General features: G+C 33.7%; 1 protein-coding gene and 2 pseudogenes across 3 annotated transcripts in view; all 3 read right to left on the bottom strand.

Annotated features, from left to right (window-relative positions):
* Positions 1 to 25: 25 nt before the first annotated feature.
* The window catches only part of LOC125842790 (uncharacterized), a 176,072-nt gene continuing 162,882 nt past the window's right edge, over positions 26 to 13,215 (bottom strand). For both annotated transcript variants that reach the window (XM_049522152.1, XM_049522118.1), the window contains exons 2-10: positions 4,230 to 4,339; positions 3,973 to 4,135; positions 3,616 to 3,726; positions 3,281 to 3,415; positions 2,353 to 2,457; positions 1,962 to 2,131; positions 1,287 to 1,386; positions 737 to 990; positions 26 to 451 (exon numbers count right to left, since the gene is read on the bottom strand). In XM_049522152.1, coding sequence (XP_049378109.1) covers positions 745 to 990; positions 1,287 to 1,386; positions 1,962 to 2,131; positions 2,353 to 2,457; positions 3,281 to 3,415; positions 3,616 to 3,726; positions 3,973 to 4,135; positions 4,230 to 4,321 — 1,122 coding nt within the window. In that variant the 5' untranslated portion in view covers positions 4,322 to 4,339 and the 3' untranslated portion in view covers positions 26 to 451; positions 737 to 744. The remainder of the gene's footprint in view (positions 452 to 736; positions 991 to 1,286; positions 1,387 to 1,961; positions 2,132 to 2,352; positions 2,458 to 3,280; positions 3,416 to 3,615; positions 3,727 to 3,972; positions 4,136 to 4,229; positions 4,340 to 13,215) is intronic.
* Positions 5,469 to 8,464, bottom strand: LOC125844895 (uncharacterized acetyltransferase At3g50280-like; annotated as a pseudogene). The gene is made up of 3 exons (XR_007444205.1): positions 8,272 to 8,464; positions 6,649 to 7,787; positions 5,469 to 5,856 (listed from the first exon to the last, which is right to left on the bottom strand). The product of XR_007444205.1 is annotated as an uncharacterized acetyltransferase At3g50280-like (transcript).
* LOC125842551 (protein ENHANCED PSEUDOMONAS SUSCEPTIBILITY 1-like) lies at positions 10,192 to 11,742 on the bottom strand (annotated as a pseudogene).

Raw genomic sequence — 13,215 nt, 5'->3', positions numbered from 1 at the left:
CTTAAACTGAAAACTCATGCTTGTTATGATTTAAAATTGCAGACATCTCAAATTATATGTGCAGACCAACATCAGGAGCCTAGCTAATGATGTCTTCTAATTCATGCTTGTACACAATATTTTCTGGATGCATCTCTTTGAGCATATTCTTGTACACATCGATGCCTCTGAAGTGCGATTTCTAATTTTAAAAAATATTACATTTCCTATTTTGAAAAAAAGGAAAACAAAAACATTAGCTCATAATACATCTCCCTAGAGCCTGTGATGCATCCTTCATTCCTCCCTTGAGACCTTTCCACAAAAGCCTTCTGAAAAGTGAGATTCAACTTGGTTCAACCACAACCTTAGATTGGCAGAGACTAACAGCAACTTGCTGCCAAGTAAGACTGAAAGCAATATAGATCCTGTAGATAGAGCTGCTAATCGTCTCTCCTTTTAACATAGAATTCTCTGAGGAAAAAAAGTTAACAAACCTTCAGAAATAAGTCAGACGGATAGTACTGTGTTCACGGTTACATTCTATATGCATCAATATTGTACATGGGTTGCCCTATATCGGGCCTTCTTTAAAAAATACTGATCAAGATAACAAGAGAAATAGACTTCTTTTACAGCTGAATTTGGTTCACATTTCTGCAAACTAGTATCACTTGCAAATGTACTGAAGCCTGATCAAGTGGGGGCCTTGATTGAAAATTAGATCTAATTTAAGAACCTAGAACATAAAACATACCTATAACTCTACTGCCTACGAATATCCTCGATGTCTGTTAGAGGAGCTGCATTGCTGATAGAGCGTTTATCTGGTAGATTAACCACCAATTGACCACAGGCACCACTTATATCTTGGCCCATTTCCTTGCGAACAGTTGTGCGAATATCATAGATATCCCTCAATATTTTCTGAAACCTGGTGACTTTCTGATTTGTACTGGTAATGAATTGACTTAATGATCCAATTGGATTAAAAGGTATGAGATTCACAACCTGTGAAAAAAAACCATATTTTGATGTAAATGCAAAACAGACTTGCAAAATTCTCTGAGTAAAAGTTGAAATGAACTGCTTAGTTATAGGTCTTAGGACACCCACTATCTGATGGCTGATCGACATAGAGACTCTCTCTCTTCTCCTGTTTTTTATCTTTTCCCTCCAAGTAAATGTTTTTTAGTTTGGAAACATCCAGGGATGCAACCTAAATGTGTTAAGAAGAAATTAACTCACATATGTACTTACAGCCCACATTTTTAGGGTGGGATTTACATGAACTGCTTAAAACTCACCACTTGAAATGCTTCTAGCAATTTCCCAAGCTGATGGGCGTGCTGCTCCTCATCATTTACTCCATCAAGCATAATATATTCAATAAAGATCTTTTGCTGGCTGCAAAGAAGGGAAAAATAAGATCTTTCAGCCACTTGTACAAAATTGGTCATCATGGACATTAAAGATAATCTATGTGCCTCAACTTATTCCACTCTTTCCATCTTAGAACTGTTCAAAAATGTATGATAGCATTCTGTTGATACTTTAATTTATTAAACTTCCAAAATTTTCAATAACTCAAAATAATTAGGGCCCCATTTGGAGACATTTGGCTTTACAATGAGCTGCCAAAATTTTAAATTTCCAATGAACTTTTCATTACTGCAATCCGAATAAAGTTGGGAGTCCAAATTTACTTGAATATAATTAAAGAGACAAAAATTAAGCTTATGAAATTTGAAATACATAGGGTTAAAATCCCTATCTGATGGGCCTTAAATAAACTTAAACCTTGATTATCGACTTAAAACACTGATGCCATCTACCTGAGTTTAAACTATGATATTTGCTACCACCACTACTTATATAATACACAAGTTAATATCTTAATCTCCATGCAAGTCAAATGGCATAATATAAAATGGGAAAGAGAGAGTGAATGCTATTGAAGTATAACAGGGCAATGGCAACACCTTTTCTTTTGATATTCTTGCAGTGCATTCATGAGTTTTTCCAAAGGAAAAGCTCTTGCTGCAGGCATTATCTGACAACGGATATCTTGCACCGGTGCATGCAAAGAGACTGCCAAGTTCAAATTTGGGATGTCATTGTGGAGCTTGTTAATGGCATGAATTATTCCAACCTACAAACTTTTAACTGGATTATTTACAGTTCACGTGATCTATATAATAAAAGCATGCAACTAAAGAGCTAATTATGTGAAAGTAGACTCCTGACATGAGAAAATTTATTACATAAAATACCAAAAGTACATAAAAATGAGTGTGCATTAAGAAGTCAAGGTGAGCAAGCATATAGCACATTGTAATATGAAAGAAATAGACATCAATAGGTCGCTCATACCGTTGAGACTGTAATTTTTCTAGGAGAGATCTGAAATGGAGATGCTGTCATCACTCGTATGGCATCCACCAGGGAAGAGTAGTTGTTCAACGGTTCCCCCATTCCCTGTGCATCAGTTGGATGATAGTGCAACAAAAATGAAGATTCAAGAATGAGTGGATGAAAATAAACCAAAAGAATAGAAGAAAATACTTGAAATGAAATTATAAAGTAGACAACAAGAATGCATCCAAAATTCTTAATTACTTTGATAGATAAATTCAAATTAGAAAATCCTTCTACAAGGACTAGAAGAACTTTAGCTGTATCCTCAGTTTCCTGCTTGAAAGTTTGATACATCACATCTCTTTACTCTCCAACAGTTTCTCCCAAACTTCATTAGGGAATTTGCAACTCTGATGTATTATATTCTAGCTTACACCATTCTACCAAGAAACTTTACCTATTCCTTTTTTGTCCATCCAATAAATCCTAACCTACTTTCAGGAGAAAGCTTTTCACCTCTGTCAATCCACATATTGATTAATACTACTACTTTTCTTGGTAGAAATTTAATGCGAAATCTTTTCAACTGCACTAGTCACATTTCAACAATTAGTTTATTCACTTTCTTAGTCCATAGAATAATCTACACAAGCATGTTACTCTTAAACTTGCTGTAGCAAAAAGTTGATCAATTTTTTTCGAGATGGAGGAAGAAACTTGTACTTCAGCAATTTGGGAACTTACAGAGACAAGTTTTAGAACCTGGACAAATTGTAACAAGTTTGAGAGCTTCTTTGGAGCTCAAAAGTCAACTGGTTAAAAAGCGAAACAATGAAAGGCCTAAAGAACATAGAACCAGCTGCCTTCAAAATCCAGATCCACCACTGACTAGACAACAAATATCATGGAGAAAAGTAAAATTGTACAAAGCAAAAAATGATACCATGAAAACAATATTACGGATGGTTGATAAACGAGAGGCATGCACCAACTGTTCAACTATCTCTCCAGAAGACAGGTTATTTTTGAACCCCATGGTTCCTGTAGCACAGAATGTGCAGCCCATTTTGCATCCAACCTTTAAGAAAAGAGTGTCTGGTCAACATAAAACGTCTTTCAGATCAAAACATCAAATACTTAAGGCATGCCATAGGGATAATTGGAAGGATTACACTGGGTAGGTTGTTGTGGTTGCTGTTGCCGAAAGGATAAAAACAGTTGCAGCTAATATACAAGCAACTCAGCCTTTACTACATATAGGTTAACAAAATGACATACCTGAGAGGATACACACAAAGTTGATCTTGGTCCTCCAGGACGGGGCTTTCCATTTAATTTCCCCAAGCTGGAGTCATATCTCATAATTACAGACTCCACAAATGCTCCGTTCTAGTATTTATAATTGTCAATGAGATATGATTGTAAAACAAGAAGTTCAGGTACAGATACTATAAACACAACCTTTTTTTTAATCAGAAACATTTAAAGCACACAAAAAGGGCAAACCGACACCTCAAACCTCCTATTAGAACAATAACACAAATTCCAAAAATTGGGAAACAATCAAATCTAACACACCACCACTCCTCTCCTATTAAATAGCAATTTGTGAAGGATTTTGAGTATGAATTTAACCTGAAGCTTGATGAGGAGTTTGGTGGTAACCCCATCGTTTGACTCGAAAATAGAGTGGACAACAGAAGTTGAAGCTTTGAACTTGGCACGAAGCAAAGTGTAAGCCGACGAGGGCAAAGATGGAATATCTTCCCAATTGCAATCTGGATTCTGTATTACATACCTATTCATGCGTATACACACAACAATCATGATTCATGAGAAAAAAAGAAGCTTGTTCATCATATGAAGAAACTAAAACAAGAGTGGAAACTAACTTCCAAATAAGAGGGATGAAGCGATTGTTGATTCCGGCTTTGTCGAATTCTGCCCTAATCACTGACGAATCGAATACTGATTTCAACGCCATTGAACCTTCACTTCACTTCACTTCTCTTTTTCTTGCCCTAACTAGGGCAACGACGACCGATATTCTAACGGCGACGTTTGCAATCGGCAGAAAGACTATGTAATGGTTTTGCGATATTGAATAGCAAATGGTTTATTTTCTCAGCTTTAGGGTCAATTATACCCTTGCAGGTAAGGGAATGAGAAAATTTAAAAGTTAAAACATAAATGGTTAGATCAGTGAAATTTTATTTTAAGAATGAGAAAATAGTAAATTTTGTTGGAGAAAGTAGAGAAAATAGTCTAAGATTTTATGAAGTTTTTCTTTGGAACTAACAAAAAAGACAATAACGGATGATCTTGTTAGCCACGTAGAATCCAAGATAAATTTAACATTTTTTAAAATAAATTTGTTAGTTTAGGATAAATGATTAAAATGAACACCTTTTATTACTGTGAATTGTGATAGATAATGGAAGAGAAAAAAATCAATTAAAATATTGTATGATTTTACCATATAATTTTTCATAGTTTGAATGATCTTTTGAGATATTTACTCGTTGATTTTGATGTAACTCTGGCTTGTTGGAATGTAGGCATAGTTAATTTGGGAACTAGTTGATCTCTTAGAAGGATGCAAAACTATTAGAACCAAATGGGCTCTTAAAGTTAAGCACAAATCTAACGGCATGGTTGAGATATAAAGCTCTATTAGTTGCTAAGGAGTATATACAACAAAAATGAATTGACTACGATGAGACTTGGTTAAATAAAAAGTTAAAACACTCAATTTAATGTAGAAAGAAAGCACATTAAAAAACCCAAAACAACTAAACCAAGCACCATCCAAACAATTGTTGTACTATTGTTTGTTTAGGGTACAACAATTATCACTGTACATGGACCGTGATATGCTTGGTCATTAATTTATTCTTGCTTATGATAAATTATATTTTTATGAGATATAAATTCAAATTTTCGCATCACATTTATCCAAAAATTATGCTCCGACTTGACTTTAATTTAATAAAGAAGTTTTGTTCCACTAGGCATAAATTTGATTTTTAAAAGACAAATTAAAGACCAGAGTAAAACGTGCAATTTATTCAAAAATAGTAGGTTTCCGATGCCTGAAAAATTCGATTACAACGATACTCTGTCCTGAGTAGAAGAAGCCTGCAACATATTTTAACATCATATTTTTCTCATTATACATGCATATATACAATCTAACAGTAATAAATACCATAAGAAGCATTTAAATACGAGCTCGAATTGTAGGTTCCAAACCAACAACTGGTGTGGTCACAAACTCCCCAAATATTACATCTTCTTCCAATGCTTGTAACGTCTCTGAAGAAAGGCAAATCTCAAGAATCATACTCCCTTCTGCTTGTCCAGGTGACACTGTTATTTTCCCCTTTAGCATGTTTCCAATACCACTGCTATGCGTAATCGGCTTTCCCCATCCAAAATCATACTTGTAAAAATAGAATCGGGGAGAGTTGTTCAGCATAAAGTAATTGCTTGGCAAGTCACCCAATTTTTGTTGTTCGTCTTGTATTCCCAAGATACTTAGAACAAAACTTTGAAGAACTTGGTAAGACACAATAAAGTTTAAGAACATTTTCACAACTAGAAAATTAAAACTAGTAGAGAAACTAGAATCAGAAACAAATTAGACAAAATATACGAAATAATTTTTTTCTTAAAGAAGAATTGTTGTCAATCTGTGTTTAACGAATCTTACTGATTCCAACAAACTTTGCAGAAACACGAAGTTACCAAAGTTTAATGAACCAGTGAAGAACAGAAGAGCATAAATTAATTCACAAATTTAAAATCTGTAACACACACCAGAATCTGGAAAAACAGAAAGAAGATCAAGCCCACTGAATGCACAGTGTCCCCTTAAGGAAATTATTCCCCTCTAGTATCCGAGGTTTGATTTGAAATATGTCCTCCCATGATAGAATGATCTCAATCACCAGTGTATTAATACCCAAAAAGCTGGTGTCAGCGAGCCACTTAACGACAGTAAAGTACACTTAGAATACTAGATTTAGTAGTAGAAGAAGAAGTTCAGAAAAATTCTATTATTAAAATGAGAAGAAATCCCTCAATTTATAGAAAACAAAGGGTAGTGTGAAAAGGTTCTTATTGTGCTTTACCGGAAAGGTCACAAACCTTTGGAAAAGTCACAATCTTTTGGAAAGGTTACAACCTTTCATAAAAGTAACAACTTTTCATAAAAGTCGCAACTTTCCATAAAAGTCTTAACTCTTCATAAAAGTCGCAACTTTTCATCAAAGTCACAACTCTTCATTTTCCATTCACACCTTTTAAAACCCAACAATTTTACTACCTCAGGGTCATTCATCCAACTCTCGTATATGCACTTCAACTTTTCATGGTCATGGGAAGCAATCGTCTCATTAATTTGTAAAGCAGCCCATCCGAATTTGTGCTCAAGTAGCTCTCCCGTCTTGATGGTCACGGTAGCAGGGCAAATTGCATTTCCAAAGAACCCTTCGGGTAAAGGAGGATTCAATCTTTCCCTCATGTCAATGGATACCTCAAAGGTAGTTTCTTCACTAAGATCAAGACGACGACAACGTATTACAGATCTCCATACGTGAGCCAATACAGCTTGAAGAGACGAAATTTTGGTGGTGCTCATTTCAAGATTGGCCTTTGCTTTTAACTTGGCTACACTTTCTTTGGCAAAATGAAATACCCTTTCTCGTAGCATTGGTGGTGGAATGAATCTATGACCTGCATTAACTCTTTCATTTGGTATAGAAATGCGATCAGAGAAATGATTAATATTGAAAGGGAATTGACGTTTCAAAAAAGGAAGTTTTGAGATGACATTAAAACCGCGAGATATCTCAGTCCAAGAATTGTAAAAATGCCAAAAAGAAGTTCCGTCCACTACCACATGATTGTTTGAGCAGCCAATGAATACGCCATCCTCTAGCTCTGTTACTTGCACTGCAAAACAGGGCTGGGAGGTAGCCTCTAGATTTTGGACTCCATTTAATGGGAAGAAATCACGTACCACGTAAGGATTGTAATCTGACTCCACGATGTCACTGACTCTAATACCATGTGCGGTTGCATGGTTGAGTTGAGCACCATCATTGTTACAATTTATGAAGAAAGAAGTGGTGCCATTTTGCTCGTCTTTGGTTGTGTCAAGGCGGCCACAGAATGGAGGGAAGAAATCTAAAGCTCGAGATAGTGAAACTCTAAGATGATCAATTAAGGAACTGGTGTTGGTTGCTTTTGATATATTTCTTTATTGTTCAAATGTAGGCATAAGGAAGAGAAGTCCAGTTTGAAAGTAGTCAATTTGAAGCTCAAGAATGTCCCATGGTGTCAACTCAATAATCTTACAATTATCTGTATGGTGCTGACTTCTTCCAGCAGCTTCAACCGTCCATGTTGAAATGATGGATACCTTGGAAGCCATAGCTTTGAATTACCTTCAAAATGAAAGTGACAATATTTAAAAAAAGGATGAAGGATGATAGAAATTATGATTAAAGATTTATTGATCGAGGAGATGTTATTAGCCAACTGACGTAATGTTTGCCTATCCATGTTATTTTCACCATTATATCACACAATTTAAGCACCCGTACACGACCTAATGTTTGTCTACCCATGTTATCGGGCTGTCAGACTCAATTTCAATTCTTCAATTTATCTTACGAAATTTGACATAAAAAGTTGTACACCAAAAATAAAAAAACCTCTGTATTTAGGCAAACTGTCGTATGAGTAACCTAAATCAGACTAATTGCAACTTCACAATTATTTGAATCTGTCAAGAGATGTAACCTCATTCAGAAATCTGAATGATCCAAAGTAAAGGAATAAATAATTCAAAGAAGTTTCAAAGCAAAATGAAAGAAATACAAAATTAGTATTGATAAGGCAATAAATAGAAGAAAGATATGATTAGACCTCTGTATTGGGTAAATCTGTAGTTAAAGCAGTGTGCTCAGCGATTGAACAGCTTATTAAACTGAAAAGTTGCCGGCAACTGGACCTGAACTGGAAACCTCGCCGGCAGTTAAGAATGGGTTACTGTTTGTGATAGAGCAATGGAATTACTATTGGGCGTACTTCTCTTAAGTTGGCAGCTGCTGGTAATTTAACCCCGGCACGTTTTATGCGTGTTCGGTACAAATGTAGTTGTCTCCCGGGTACTGCCGGTAAAATGAGCCCATATTTTGGTAATTCACCCAATTCCTCTATATTTTAATGGGTTGAGTGAGTGACTTTTTACATGGATAAAATATAGGTTGATATTCATATTCAACCCATAAAAATATGGGTAAAATATGAATTTGCCAAATAAGTTAAACTTCTAACTTTTATTCACTCAAAATTCATGATATCACAAAAAAAAAATTGTAACTTCTCTTCCTTTTTATGTTCTTCTATAGAATTAATTATTCTTCTCGATAATTAAAAATTTGAAATCTTTGGCCCTCCAAAAATATATATTTTAAATCTACATTTCTTTTGTTAATTATAATTATATTTTTTTATTTGTTTAATTTTATATTGGATAATAAATAATAGTGTAAAATAAGCAAATCATGTATTAGTATTGACATTGCTTAAAGTGCATTAAGCATGTTTTAGTCTTAAAATGCAACTATTCATTTACTTTGAAATTAAAAATATTTTTCCCTTGTTATTACATAAATTTATTTTACATTGAAAAGTTATGACTTTTTTTACTTCTATGATACAATAAAACTAAATGAAGCATTTTCAACATTTTTCATCTAAAAAAAGACTAAAATATTTTCTCCAAGTTAAATTCTTAAGTAGAGTACTATTTAATCATGAAAATATGGGTAAATATGGGCAAACTAATATGTTACCTAACCCATTTGTTATCCAATCAATTTTTACCCATATCAAATATGAACGGGTTGAATTATTACCCATTTTATGTTAACCCAATTTCAACCCGCTCAAATTTGACCCAACCCTCCCATTTGCCACCACTACTCCCGAAGAAAATAAATGATTTTTTAAATTTCTTTCTATTTGGTACGTAAGTAAAATATTATATATATATATAATTTGACAAATACTAGTGGTAGGGGTAATGATAGGGAGTGTGGCTGGTGGGGAAGGGCTACAGAGTGTGGGTTAAGATGGTGGGATGAGAGAAAATATTACTTGTAAAATTTGTTTTTTTAAGAGAAGTATTATAAACATATTTATATTACAGTGAATGTGTGAAGTCCTTCGGAAAAAAGTTAGGAATCTTACTTGAGATCAAGTCAGGTTTCTCCTATAAATAAAATAATTTTTCTTTATTGTAAATCAGATCTATGAATCTGAATATCCCTTCGAGAGGAATAAGAATTCTTCTCTCTTTCTCCATTTTTTATTCTTCTTTCTTATTTTATTATATAGTTTTATAACAAGAACACATTTTTTACTTTTAAAGCAGCTTATTTTCATAATCAGAATATATATATTTTTAAATTCTTTGCCCAATCGAATAAAAAAAAGTTAGAACGAAAAATATTTTACTCCACTGGGAACACAGCCTGATCAGTGTATGCTTTGTCCGTGACTTTTAATGAAATCTCCAAGACACGTGTCTATTTTACGAGCAATATATCCACATACATACTAACCGTTCTGGTAAAATAGTGCACGCGTGCTTATTTAACGTGTGATTGTTGAAAAAAATACTGTTGCCATAGAATTATTTAATTGTGTAGATATTGGCAACTCATTAATAGCTAAAATTAAAAATGATTTATATAGAGATTAATAAAACATGTGATGCAATAATAAGCAAATATTTTGACCTAAAAGATAGTACTAACTTTGAAAACCATGTAGCGCAGCTTCTCAATTCTCAAATACAATCAGCATCCCTGAGAGACAATTTAACACCTCTATGGTGTACTATTTCAATTGATAAAGATACTTAGCTTATATAGACATTACATTTTCTCTGCAATCTAACAAGAAAATAAAACATAAAAAGCAGTTAAATACGAACTCGAATTGTTCGTTCCACACCAACAATTGGTGTAGTGTTCACAAACTCCCCAAATATTATGTCTTCCTCCAATGCTTGTATTGTCTCTGAAGAAAGGCAAATTTCAAGAATCATACTCCCTTCTTCTAGCCCAGGTGACACTGTTATTTTCCCATCTAACATGTTTCCCACCCCACTTCTATGTGCAATAGGCTGTCCCCAACCAAAATCATCCTTAAAAAAATCGAATTGCAGAGAGCCGTTCAGCATAAAGTAATTGCTTGGCAAATCGCCCAATTTTGGTACCTCAGGGTCGTTCATCCAATTCTCGTAGATGCACTTCAACTTTTCATGGTCATGGGAAGCAATCGTCTTATTAATTTGTAAAGCAGCCCATCCAAATCCGTGCTCGAGCAGCTCTCCCGTCTTGATAGTTGTGGGTGCAGGGTAAATTGCATTCCCAAAGAACCCTTCAGGCAATGGAGGATTCAATCTTTTCCTCCTCATGTCAATGGATACCTCAAAAGTAGTTTCTTCGCTGTGATCAAGACGACGACAGCGTATCACGGATAGCCAAACGTGAGTCACTACAGCTTGAAGAGAAGAAATCTTGCTGGTGTTCATTTCATGATTGGCCTTTGCTTTTAGCTTGGACACATTTTCTTTGCTAAAGTGAAATACCTTTTCTCGCAGCATTTGTAGTGCTGGTGGAATGAACTTATCATCTGAATTGATTCTTTCATTCGGTATAGAAATGCGATCGGAGAAATGGTCAATTTCGAAAGGAAATTCACGCTTCAAATAGGGAATTTTTGAGATGACATTAAAACCACAAGATATCTCAGCCCAAGAATTGTAAAAATGCCAAAAGGATGTTCCATCAACTAATGCGTGATTGTTTGCGCAGCCAATGAAAATGCCTCTGTTACTTGCACAGCAAAAAATGGTTGGGAGGTAGCCTCTGTGTTTTGGACTCCACTTAGTCGGAAAAAATCGTGTACCACATGAGGAACCAAATTTGATTCCATAATGTCGCCAACTGTAACACCATCAGCTATCGCATGGTTGAATTGCACACCGACATTGTTACAGTTAACGAAGAAAGAAGTGGTTCCACTCTTCTCTTCTGGGGCTGCCTCAAGGCGGCCGCAGAATGGAGGGAAGAAATCTAAAGTTCGAGATAGTGATACTCTAAGATGATCAATTAATGTACTAGTATTAGTTGTTTTTGATAAATCTCTTACTTGTTCAAATGTAGGCATGAGGAAGAGGAGTCCAATTTGAAAGTATTCAATTTGAAGCTCATAAATGTCCCATGGTGTCAACTCAATAATTTTACAATTATCTAGATGGTGCTGACTTCTTCCAGCAGCTTTAACTGTGCATGTTGAAATGAGGGATACCTTGGAGGCCATAGCTTGGATCTTCAAATTTAGTGAGGAAGAAGGTACTTACTAAATTTATTACTAAAGCTCTCAGGGTGTCATAAATCTATGAATCTGGATTAACTTTTACTCGTTTCATTCAACAATACTTGTCCACTGTACTAAAAATAAATATTTAACAATGCTTGTTCACTTTATAAAATTTATGGATAATTTTACATTTAGTTCCTAATTTATCCTTATTATTAATTATAGTCATTTTTCTATTATATTTTTCAAGACATTGTATTTATTATATTTAAAGGGTAATATAATAAAATTTTCCTTCTATTTATAATTTTTTAAGGTATGTCTCAACTTAATAATGTACAACTATTGTTGGACAGAGGAAAGGGAGTACTACATGACAATAAATCAGTCACCTTGAGATCTATAATACGTTGATTTATTTAAATTCTTATCAACCTTGAGATCTATAATACGTTGATTTATTTAAATTCTTATCACCTTGAGATCTACTAATGTTGACTTATTTAATTGAGATATGCAGTTACAATAATGTACTTATTTTTTAAAAATGCAATAATCAATAATGTGCCGAATTGATAGTTATAATAATCTGATCCAGTAGCGTCCAGTTTAAAAATCTAAAACTGGTAATAATCTAACGGGTCAATTGATAGAGTGTATTAAAAATAATGTTAAATATATTATATTAGCAATATTTATATTATTTATATTAGTTATATATAGATTATTTCTAATGCTTTGATTTGGTGTATTAAAAATAATATGTATTGTACACAAATATTCATTTACAAAAATATTCTCAATAATTATGGTGAACAAAATGTAAAAGGAATTTTGAGGGGTAATAGTTGTTAGGGTTTTGTCCTGATTTTCTTGTCTTATTTGAAATTTATTTTTTTCCTAAAAGAAAACATAAAACATTACCATAAATATTTTTACTTTTCATGAAACATTTATATTTTTGGCTTAAGTCATCAATGACCCCTTAAAGTTGTCCGCATAATTCACTTAGACATCTCAACTAAGACTAATTCATATTGAACACTTTTACCTATTCAAAAATTGTTCCTATTAGGCATTTTTTGATAATCAGCAAAATATATGAAGAGTGTGTGATACACTTGCGGTGACGTGGCAAAACGGCAAATTAAAAAATAACATGTGTTACTGGGCCCCGAAAATTATTAAAAAATAATTTTGTTTAAAATTATTTCAAACACTTTTTATATCTAATTTTTTAAAAAAGAAAAAAAAATGAAAATGTCAACCTATTCTACCCAACCCCACCCCTACCCAACCCCCTTTCATCTTCATCTTCTTCCCAAAACACATTCTTTCTCAAATCACAAAACCTAATTCTTTTCAAATAACTTGAAGATTAACTTTAAAAAATAAAATAAAATATATATATATATATATATATATATACATACATTTTCATACTAAGAGTGAAGAAGAAGGAAAATTTTACTG

The sequence above is a fragment of the Solanum stenotomum genome, chromosome 1 (genome assembly GCF_019186545.1).
Source record: "Solanum stenotomum isolate F172 chromosome 1, ASM1918654v1, whole genome shotgun sequence".
Classification (NCBI taxonomy): Eukaryota; Viridiplantae; Streptophyta; class Magnoliopsida; order Solanales; family Solanaceae; genus Solanum; species Solanum stenotomum.
The sequence above is the reverse complement of the archived record's forward strand: the minus strand, read 5'-3'. Positions and strand labels throughout refer to the sequence as shown.